Source organism: Atta cephalotes, assembly GCF_000143395.1.
Source record: "Atta cephalotes unplaced genomic scaffold scaffold00001, whole genome shotgun sequence".
NCBI classification, from domain to species: domain Eukaryota; kingdom Metazoa; phylum Arthropoda; class Insecta; order Hymenoptera; family Formicidae; genus Atta; species Atta cephalotes.
The window spans coordinates 200,504-212,571 of NW_012130065.1; the positions used below are offsets into that span (position 1 = coordinate 200,504).

The 12,068-nt window shown below is 36.6% G+C and overlaps 1 protein-coding gene across 1 annotated transcript in view; it reads right to left on the reverse strand.

Moving 5' to 3' along the window:
• Nucleotides 1-380: 380 nt before the first annotated feature.
• LOC105619143 (insulin-like receptor) overlaps nt 381-12,068 on the reverse strand; it is a 21,985-nt gene continuing 10,297 nt past the window's right edge. Inside the window, exons 2-11 of the mRNA XM_012201021.1 lie at nt 7,741-7,915; nt 7,148-7,394; nt 5,719-5,824; nt 3,899-5,299; nt 3,414-3,700; nt 2,706-3,080; nt 1,994-2,529; nt 1,423-1,915; nt 1,101-1,345; nt 381-1,026 (exon numbers count right to left, since the gene is read on the reverse strand). Coding sequence (XP_012056411.1) covers nt 381-1,026; nt 1,101-1,345; nt 1,423-1,915; nt 1,994-2,529; nt 2,706-3,080; nt 3,414-3,700; nt 3,899-5,299; nt 5,719-5,824; nt 7,148-7,394; nt 7,741-7,915 — 4,511 coding nt within the window. The remainder of the gene's footprint in view (nt 1,027-1,100; nt 1,346-1,422; nt 1,916-1,993; nt 2,530-2,705; nt 3,081-3,413; nt 3,701-3,898; nt 5,300-5,718; nt 5,825-7,147; nt 7,395-7,740; nt 7,916-12,068) is intronic.

Consider the following 12,068-nt stretch of genomic DNA (forward strand, 5'->3'; position numbering starts at 1 on the left):
ATATAAATATATTCGCTGCTCTTTTCCAACATGCATCGCAGCGCAACAAATATATAATTAACTGTACACGCGTAGCGATAAATTACATTTAGAGAGACGGAATTAAGACATGGTAACACCCGTATAAGGAAACTCCATTTGTTTGTTAGGACCTGTACTCTTAGTTATGTCTAGACGTTTAAAATATAGACTTACGAGTATAACTTGTTTGTTAGAGCTAGAACACACTAACATCCCTTCCATATATAGAAAACATTGTTCAATGTTAATCCTTTCAAAATGATAATTCAGTATGCTCAGAAATTTGGCACAGACACTGCCTTTTTGTTGGAATATTCATATCCGATTCACTCCAAGTGATAAAGTTTCGTACAGCGAAGCTACGTGGTCGTATTACTGATGTAACCATTATTCAACATTTCTGATTTATTCATGTAATCTCCCGTGCGTTTGTTGTTTTCCGTTTTGTCACCATTGATTTGAACGTCCACTGAAGGAAATTCTACGTGTAAAGAAGTAATTTCCCTTTTTTCAATGCCTGACATGATTTCAGGACTCCTGTTTTCGTAATCGGGATCATCCTGAAGCTTAGACGGATTTGGGCTATCGAGAAAATTTCGTTTAACTAAACTTTGTGGACTTCCAGATTTTCCTAAAGAACCTTGACTTACGTTACTGCGGGAAGTACTTTTCTTATATATAAAAGGCGAGCTCCTGACTGATTTAAGGCTGCCTTCTACAAAAGGCGAGTTTAATGTGTCCTTACTAGATACGAGCGAATCTCCGGAGATACCGCCAAATTCATCAAATCCAGCCTTGGGTACTTTTATCGAGTTCATGTCATGGAAATTGGAAGCTTTTGAGGTTTCGCCATACGAATCTGCTCCGTATCGTGGACTTAAGGTATTTTTACTGCGAGGTTCAAAACTTGCAAAGTCACCAAAGTCTTGACGCAGCGGCGAATCTTCTTCTCCCTCCATTTCTTCCTCTCGTAAATGCTCTTGTAGAGCAACCATTTCTAAATCTCTGTTTAAATTAAATAATTAAATTACATACATTTAATTATCTAAATATTAATTGATATGAAATTATATACTTACTGGTCAGTTTGTGGTGAATGCGAATTATTTTGATTTCGAGCTTCGATTCCTTCCGGACTATGATAAAAACTAACATTCTCAAAGTCTTCTATACTAACTTCTTGCAATAACTGCGTCTCGATGTCTATAAAGGTAGGTCTTCTCGTGGCTCTATGATTCCAGGTACGCCTCATTAAATTATACAGTGAATCAGGACAATTTTCCGGTCGTTCCATAACTCCCCCCTCAATTACATAACGCAATACCTAAAAACAACACAATAATAATTTAAAGAAATGTAGAACAACCAAAAATTATTTTTTTGAACAATTTGTATATTTACCTGATCATTCGACAAGCCTTGATATGGCTGCGAAGCTAATGTTACCATTTCCCAGAGAACAACTCCGTAGCTCCAAACATCAGAAAAACTAGTGAATACGCCATCTTTCAAACTTTCTGGTGCCATCCACCTGACTGGTAACAGTCCTTTGGACCCTTTTCGATAGTAATCGGTTTCATATATATCTCTTGTCATGCCGAAATCACCGATTTTTACAGTAAGATCTTCGGCTACCATACAGTTACGAGCAGCTAAATCTCTGTGGACGAATTTCTTTGCGGCGAGATAAGACATGCCGTCTGCAATTTCAACTGCCATTTGCAAGATATCTCTCAATGTCGGAGGTTGTTTAGAGTTCTCGCACACATCCGGTCGGTGACTTCTCAAATATGTCTTTAAATCACCGTTTACCATCAATTCCATAACTACCAATGTAGGTTGACCTTGCGACACTACGCCCAACAATCTGACAACGTGATGAGTATTAAAAGCCCTTTAACAAGAAAATTATAATAAGTTAGAAAGATAGAAGGAGATACATATTGTTAGAGAGGAAATAATTAATTCTTACTTCATGACGGACGCTTCGTTAAGGAATTCTATCCGTTCACGGTCGGTTGCGTTTTCATTTACAGTTTTCACAGCACACCGTACTTCCGGTTTGCCTTTCACGACATCCCTGGCCAATCCTTCGTATACCATGCCAAAAGAACCATTTCCTAATTCCCGTAATAATTGAATTTTCTTTCTGGGCACTTCCCATTCGTCCGGTACATAACTTGTGCTTACATATTCTGGATTCACTGTCGCGATAAGCCGCATACTAGGCACATTTCGCATTGATCTCTTTTTAAATACGTACAATATTGTTAAAGAACTAAACGTTATGACAATACCCAATATCGACCAGAATAAAATCCAGAATGTACCAAATGTACCATATTCCGGTATATAAAAATATTTCACTTCGGTATACGCGCCATTTCCAGCTAAACTCGTAGCTCGTACTTTTACAGAATAATTTCCAGGAGAAAGTTCCTTCAAGACGTATGAGTTGCCCATGTTAGTAAAATCGCGTCTTGTGATACATACCACTGTTGCTTGTATCTATATACAATATACGGAAATGAATGTATTACAGACGATAGCATGTACAAGATACATTCTAAATTATAAATTACTTCCCTCTTTTTAAGAAATATTTTTTACATTAAATTCTTTCTTGTTTTTATTTCAGAAACACTTACAATGTAAATAAAAATTAAAAATTGTGTATTACTCACATTTTTTATGTCAATTCTTTTATACTCAATCTGATACGTGACTATTAGGCCATTAGGTTGAGGTGGTTCGTCCCAAGACAATGTAACTATAGTGAAACTGTTATTCTCGCCAGAAGTCTTTAATTCAAAAGTGTTCGATGGAATATTATCTGCGCTCTCCATAGATAACGTACGGTACGTTTTCATGCTCTTCGTCGAACAATTCTTACTCTTCGTATCATTCCCAACACGTTCTCGGCAAGCTTGAACTTCAATATTGTACGCAGCAAAGTGTCGAAGATTTCTCATAACGAAAGTAAGATTGGTGCTGGGTATTAATCGCTCGAATACCGTGAATGTACCATTCTCCACTTTATCGTTAGTACTTTCTCTATCCTAAACATGAAATATTAAGAGTTATATTCAATTTTAAACGATAAGATAAAATACTGTAATTTTACGTAATTAAATGCAGTTAATGAAATTACTATTGATTCATTTCGCAGTATTAATATTTTCACCATTATTTCTGTGGAAGTTAAATTAATCTTTTAATCAATTTGAATACAAATATACGTGATATAAAATACAGAAAGAATCATGTTCGAAATATCACTTATAATAAATAAAGTAAATAAGTAAATAAAGTGCAGTACTCAATTTTTTTAATTTTTATATTTGTTTGCTTATACTTAATAATCGTTATTGATAGGGAATCTGAAATTTTACCTGATCATACGTAAACTCTCTGGCTAGATCCGCTGCGATTAACATTTCACTAGTGTGACGTCTTCTACGCTGCTGCGATAGTCGTTTTACATAAACCTGATTGTGTAGCGCATTTTCGAAGGCAATCGAACTGGAAACTTCTTTTTCACGCATCGATTGATCCGTCGTTTCACGATCAGAACAGATGCACGAATCAGTTTTTGCGAACTCCTTCTCCAACTCGTTATGCTTTTTTTCTTCCTCCGCTATAACTTCCTCTGGTGGTTTTGCTTCAGGTAACGGCATAGCTGAAATTAGTAATTGATTAATAATGAATTAACTGTATATCGAACTGTAAAAATATTTACAGTGCAATAAAAAAATGTAGCACATTCATAATAATTATTATATGACCGTGACAATATACTCGTATTAGAAAAGAATTTTGTTTACATTATTATATTATTATATATTATTGAAAAAAATGATTAAATGATTTAAATTACGTTCGTCACAATAATTCCTCTGGTCAATGAAATTCGGGTCATCGGGCTCCCAACGACCAACAATGCGATAATGCGTTAGATTTCCATTTTTATGAAGTGGTGGAAACCAGGATATAACCAGCTCGTTGCTAGAATTACTCCAAGTCGATAAGGCTCTGGGAGAGCTAGGCGCATCCGGTAGCGTCGTAAAGTACTTGACTTTACTTTGGGCGCCTGACCTTTCCGTGGCTATGGTGTAAGTCTTTACATAGTAAGCATACTGAGTATACGGCTTCAGTAGGGTCAGTATGTGAGTGTGATAAACAGGCTCTTGTGATTCCGTGCCGTTGTGGGGCTGCGGCGTTGTGCTCTCAGCGGAAACGTCCTCCACCCGCCAGCCATCACCACCACAAGCATCACGGCCATCGTACATAGTTATATTCTGATTAGGCGCTTCGATAAAGTAAACAACGTAACCCAAGAGGGACCTGGTATCGTGATGCGTAAAAGCCTTCCACTCGATAATAGCTCCTCTAGATGACTTCTTAGTGACTTTAGTCTTTAGCTCGGTGACGTTACATGCAACTTTATCTCCATTGCTGCTGGATGCTACATCGTGATCAGTGAATTCTTCCAATTTGGCCTTCTCTCGTAGTTTTTCGATTTCGTGCAGACACAATTTAGGATTAAAATGAAAGAAGAGCTTAGCGGGGCCTCCACTGGACAAAATGGTAATATTCGGGTGCGTGTTCCAGTCCCAGAGTTCTTGAAGATTCTGATTATCGAGCACGGCGAGACTATACTTGCCATTCTCGAGTGTTTGACCGCGTATTACGCGCAGATTCTTCAGAAAGTTGAGAGATATCAGTGGGAAGCTGCGGACGATCTTCAAATAGCCGTCTATCTCCTCGATCGTGCTTAGGCTATCCTCGAGTTCTTTTACGATGTTTTTGCCACCGCGTATCTGTATCTCGAGGCTACCTGCGATGTGTGTACATCCGCGTAATTTCTGTGCCGAAGCGATGCTGTCCACATTTGCACCAGCACATTCCTTTAAGCACGACGGACCTTCACACTTCTGGCAGGTTGGGGGCTTACCCTTCTTCTCTTCACTCTCCATGTAACCCGGAGGGCACTCGATTACGCAGGTACCATTGAATGGCTTATACGGGCGTGACTTCATAGCATCTGGCGCTTCGCGCGGCTTTTGCATCTGAAGGCATTCTTGCTCTTCGATGCAACGTCGATTCATAAATTCGTACTTGCCTTTTGGGCAACGATCTTTACACTCTTTATTTATTATTACATTTTTGCAAACGGTACAATCATTGGCCGTCGGTCCTGTGCATCCACCTAAACAGAACGGATGACAGCATTCTCCCGTACTGTTGCAAGCTCTATTCTCGCATTTCCAGTCGCATACTATAAAGATAAATCGTTACGTTAAAGTAAAACGCTATTTATCGCATTTTTTCGCGAATTAAATAGATAATAACTTACAAATTATGCTGATAGATTATTATTACGTACTATTAATTATACATGCTATTAATTATATGTATGTGGAGGTATTCTAACTAGATGTATTTATATACGACACTCTTAAAAAGATGAAATAAATATGTAAACTGGAAATTTCACATGTAGAACAAGTAGTTGTATAAGAAGTAGTTGTATAAACTAAACTCTACTAACTAAACTCAAATCGTTTAACTACTAATTTCAAAAAAATTTAATATCGTTATCTGTGACATTTTTTTTTTTTTTAGGAATCTGGTTCAAGATTCGATGAAAAATCTGCAATATATTCGTGAATATAATCAATCGTAATAATAATTTACTTTGTTGGCAGTGTTGTCGATTCCAGCACAGAGACTGATCGAATTTCGTCTGTCTTGTTGGACATTTTTTGTCGCACACCGGACAACCATTTGTTGGTTTGTTATCCTGTAAACAAAATACGAATGCACTGTAACAGTTCTATTTATTTGTGCATTTGCACGTAATTCCGCTTATAATTTCTCTCAAAATTTTATGTTTTTATTTCTGACACTCTTCATATGCGCTTCATATCGCGAGAAGTTTCAAGTAACTCACAAAAACAAAAATGCCGCTACAGAATTATGACTTTTCAACATGCTGTTTAAAGCACAAGTATTACAACATGTGAAGCAATGAAAATACATTTCTAACTTGACGTCTTCTATGTAGATATATTGACTATCGTCAAAATCTAATCCTGTCATTTTATTGCCATTATTTTTATAATTGATCTTATTCTATATTGACATATCTCATTTTTTCAAATACCACGTGATCAACGAAATGTAATTTGTATGTATTTCAGAGAAAAGAAACGGGCGCGATAGATGTTTTTAGCAGAATATAGGAAATTCTTTTACCGTGCGAAACTATGTGTAAGAAAGTAAGAGAAGAAAGACTATACTACGTCGAAGCCGAATACGAAGGTCGAAAAACACATTGCGAAAGGCTCGTATTCGATGATCAATACCGTTACCGTTTCTCGCAACGATATGCTTTTCAGAAGATACCATTCGATACTATTTCTGAGTATAAAACAGAGCGAAAATGATTAATTGATCGTCCAAAGTCATCAGTAAAAAGGAAAATTTACATATAAATGATTTCATCGTCATAGATATTTATCATATTGTATTCGTATTATTCGATCATAAATACGCAGTCCTTGCATAGTTTTACTCACATGATGTTAAAGCGATTTGGACGCTTCAGAAAGTGTATATTGTATCATGGCTAAACATTGTATCACCATTATGTCATTTCTAACGGTTTCTTTATAGAGTTTCTTTATAAGTTTCTTTATAGAGTTTCTTTATAGAGTCTTTTCACGGTGCATTACAGCACTTTGCATAACGCGTTTCATTGTAAAATAAATGAAGTAATTTACCTCTTCCGCCTGAGTTCTTTTTATCTCTTAACAATTCGTGATACGAAAGATGCTGCCAAGCATGATGAGTCGCGCACGTTGTAGTACACTGGTCAAAAATTGTAACTATAAAAAATTCGTGCTATCTTTTCAAAAGAATCTGAACAATTATCGTAAGCCATTATGCTATTTTGATGTCAGTTGGATGTTGCTGATGCGAATTGTTCGTCGAATAGCGTCGAATAAAGATAGGATTCTCGGCCGATTCGAGTCTTACAAATATACTTATCTTGGCCATCGAATCTTTCTAATAATAATTTACCGTTTAAGTGCGTTGAGATACAAAAATCGAAGATACTCACCTTTATGAAGTGCCCTCCCTTGCCAGCTTTGGCAATGATATCCCAATCGATGGTATCGACGTAACATAACGTCGGATTCTTTTCGAATCGGACGGATCCGCGCAAAATGCTGGTTAAAGAGTGAAGACCGATTTCTTGAAGATGCATCATCTCGAATGCTACGAGGGCATAATTGATAAAGAGAGAATGACCGCGAATGACCGTTAGATTCGGAAACAAACGACCGACGGTCCTCAGTCCGCTTACCCTAGAAATACAGCAAGCATAAGTGCAAAGTTAAAATATGCGAATAACCATCGCATAGACTGTCTGCTATGCTAATGGGAAAATGTCTCCTTTAAAAGCTACATTATCTACAATATTAACTCTCCCTCTGCAATTTTTGAATTTTTCTGCGCAAGCAAAATTTTACTCTCAAATTTCTCCGAAATAAAAGAGGGTAGAATTCAGTTTCTTCATTGCTAAGTTATACATTTTTAAAGAAATTTCCATTTTTGTTCAGTTTCCATTTTTATTAAATAAAAGTTTTAACATTTGAGTTAAAAAGACCCAAATTGCAGACGGAGGGTTAAATGATTGGTAAATAGTTGTACCTGTATAAAATAAGATATCCAGTGATCTCGACCAGATCGGGGAAGCTGAGATTGGCGTAGGCCGACTGCTCTGCTCGATCGATCAAGAGAATTTGTACGAAACCTTCGACCACCCGGCATCCTTCTAGTTTTGAGAATTCACTCACACTATTTCTTATGTCTATACTTTGGCACACTGTAACAGAGGAAAACCATATTGTGACGGAATTAATAACGCAACAGAGTTTCCTACTATTAACTATACTCTGGATCAATAATTGCTATCATAAACGCTATCATTGACAAATTTGAAAGAAAAGACACTCGCTAGACTTGACTACTACAATCGTTTATACTGAAATGCTAAACTGCAAAATTAAGAAATTATGTTCATCGTATGTCAGTTATTTATCTGCAAGCCTTTGAATTTTAAGAATTTTTAAGCTAATTGAACATTTATTCTCATTTAACATATATACTTTTTTTGAGTTTTTTCCAACTCCATACGCACGATATTGGAAAACTTTTAATTATATATAGTACTAAACGAAATCATAGAATGGCTAATGGAAATTATTTTGTGTTAATCCGATAAAAATCAGAATTGAAAAATCAGTGTAATGTGATTTTTGCGATTCCGAGCGTGTTCTACAAGTGCCAAGTCACGTCTGGCACGCGGCAACAGCAACGTGCAGCAGTTAAGCCGGTGCATTAAACTGCAGCTTGCTTCCTTGGTTTCGCTAATCATCGTATTGGAACAGGCGTAACGGAACGTAGTCGACGTGCTCGATTTCAACGAGAGACGCTAAAAATACTCGCCGCGCCATCAGCTGCCGTCGAAATAAACAAAAGAAGACGTCGTTCCTCCACTATTATTCGCACGAGCTATATCATTGTCAGAATCGCTTTATCAAGATCATTTCATCCTAGAGGGATAAGCCACGTATCTGCGAAACGCAAATTCTCTAAGCTTTTACCTTTACGGAATGATTTTATAATACACGACGTCTCTTCTAGTCAATGATTATCTCGTAATATGATTTGCATGAAGAAAGAAACACTAAGATATTTTATGTTATGTGTACACGGAAAGAATTTTTTTTTTATCCTGGAAAATATGGTTATATATTTTTTATCCTGGAAATATGGAAAGTATGGTAGTTGTGATATCTACAATACATTATTTTAAAGATTTTTACCATGCACTTCAATAAAATTGATTAAATTGATTTTATATAATATTATAATTTTATTAATAAATGAGAGAAATTTACATAAAATTTTTCGAAATACAATGTTGTCTCACTATCATATTTTCAGAATAAATTCTAACAAAGAAACAATTCTCTCCATATAGCATCAATTTGTTTGCAGAAATATATTGCATACTATTCGAAAAATAATAGAGAATAATAATGTTATCAGCAATGACTTTCAACACTAACGATAAGAGGAACCAAACTTATAAATTATGTTGTACTCGAGACTAATTGATGACATGTGTTACTGTCCTTCATGAATTATCTATTCATAAAATTGTCTAGTCGAAGTATGACAAAAGTCACGTCTTGCCAAACTACTACTCTAGTCATACGTTTTTTGGCAGTGCATGTTACCAAAATACGTAAACAACGCACGTGTTAAAATACAGTAATCAACATTGTCGACAGGTGCACTGGCAGTATTATTACCAGACATTTGTTTTCTGTCACATTTGTCGGTTCAAGCATTGTCAAACTTCAAGCATTGTCAAGCGATAAGCGTTGATGAAGCATCGGGGAAATGTCAGGGAAATGTTTATTCATCTTATTTACCGTTCTATTAATAATTTTATTCGCGCATGTATGCGTCTTTCATTTTTGAATTATGACATTGAACAAAAAAGGGGGGAGGAGAGGAATATAAGATTTTTTTTATTAAGATATTGGTCTTAATTACAGTCGCGACTTCCTCCTGAATAAAAATAAAAACCTCTTTCCCAACTGCAATTCAGATTTATAATTTTCATAAATTTTCAACATAAAATTCAACATAAAATTCAACATAAAATTCACTACTGATAATTATCAAGCAATTAATTATATGCGAGTCTCATAATTACTTCATGTAACATCATATACGAGAAAGCGTAATGTCTTGTCGCATCGCATCAAAGCTGTTAAAGCCAACAGCTTCGTCGAAGCTGGCGACGAAGCGAGACGAAGCGAAGCGAAGCGAGGCGAGGCGAAGCGAGGCGAAGCGATACCGTAGAAGATGCAAAGGTTTCATTCATAACGAATTGCACGAGTTGCAGTGCAGGCGTACTGGAAACGAGTATACTATTTGCGTGCATATAATGCGTAAATAGTACAGAGCATCAAAGCGGAACAACATAGACTATAATAAACAATTTGGCGTTTTAAACAATCGAGTTAGTTAAGTTCGATTAAGAAAAAAAGCAAGAAGAAACTTTATTTTCAGCCTACTTTTAAAATTAGCGGTAAGCAAGAAAAAAAATTTTCAATATTCAATTTTTTGTACCATATTAATGCGTGCATTATCTTTCATCTAATTTTAACCGCCTTGTCTTCGTACAATTACAGTTACCAATATAACGAATAATTATTATCTCAAGTTGACGTACACTCTTTTGCAAATAGTAACAATTAGCGTAGCACAAATATGCAAATATAGATACGCAAAAACAAATGGATGACTGTTATGTATAATCAGATACGTTAATATATAAGGTGTTCAGCTTGTTATATATAATCAGATACGTTAATATAAGGTGCTCGCATTCATGAAAATACTTTGCGATATGCTATTCATCGATTCTTTTCATTTTTTGCGAGCATGAAGCGAACATTGAACCAAACAATTAATTATGTAAACGAAAAGGTGCGCCTTTGGAATATTACAGGAAATTTGATCGCGTTGAGTGCAAGGCATAATTGTACATTTTTCGCTTCGAACAGCCCGGGTTCCGCTTTTTAACAAAGTTAAGAATCAGCGAAACGCTTCTTCCGCGTAAAACGCCATCGATCGTATTTCACAGCGGTAGGAATTATACGTAGAAGTATAGGGTGGGGAAGGAACGAGAGAGATACGACGCAAAATTGCAAGGTGGCAACACGTGTGTTGCGAGGTTGCACCCGGTACACGCAGCCAATGCGCGATACAAAGGAACGGTCGGGAGATTCATCGCTTCTGGGTAGCCTACATAAGAAATTGCAACGGCCGGCGCATTCCAAACACTTCGTCAAGGTTGCTTCTTAGCCATTCACCCAAAGGCCGAAGCACTTTGGATGCCCTATACATAGACAATGTATAGTGTAACGATGTGTTCGGGTCTGTGCGTGTGTACCAGCACATTCGTGTGATGCTACCCTGTGGCATTCCTCAGCCTGGTCTGCCTGCCTGATCCAGCCCAGCCTGGCCCAACTTGTATAAGACGGTATCAGGCGCCGACAATTCCATCTCGATCGATTGCTACTTTGTATTCTCAATAGAGAACCCGTGAGATCCAGACATAACGAGATCCCCTGTTCTTGACGTACGTGTCACAAGGAAGCGCGATACTTCGCGGTCAAGTACGCTATCTTGATGCCAACACTTGATGTAAAGGCGCTCTTTGTAACTTGGAGAGAGGAAATTTCAAACCATCATCGTGGCATCATTACGAATCCCTTATATCAATTCAACCATTAATAATGAAAATGACAGTTCTGCCATTTCCATCATTAAATAAATTGCATAACTTTAATTCGTAAGCGGCATAGCAAAATAAAAGTCTCAACATACATATTTCTCTTTATTTGACAATCTCTGTATATCGAATCAGAAAATTGCAATTGGATTAACAATAGCATGTTTGCCTGTTGGCAGTAAGGACCGAGAGATCCTGAAACATGCACGCGCGACGAGTCAAAGAGATTACAAACATCAACATGAGATCGTGTGGAATGTAGTTACATTATATCCAGAGTTAAACCGACTGTCCTGACTGGTACAATATATAAAATTGGATACAACAGAGGATTAGTTGAACGAAAAATCCCATGCGGTTTATTCGAATCGTCTTTTTGTGAAGAGTTAATAGAGAATCAAGCTCTAATTAAACTGTTAAATTAAGATTAGAAACCCTTTGTAACGCCTACTTTAGCTCCAACGTTTAGTTAATTATGGTTTAACACCTAATGCAATTATTACTGTTATTGTCATTTTATTACATTGCTATTATATCTTTGACGTGTGTATGTCTCTCTCTCTCTCTCTCTCTCTCTCTCTCTCTCTCTCTCTTACTTCTTCTTCTTCTTTCTTTACTTTCTTTCTTTCTTTCTTTCTTTCTTTCTTTCTTTCTTTCTTTA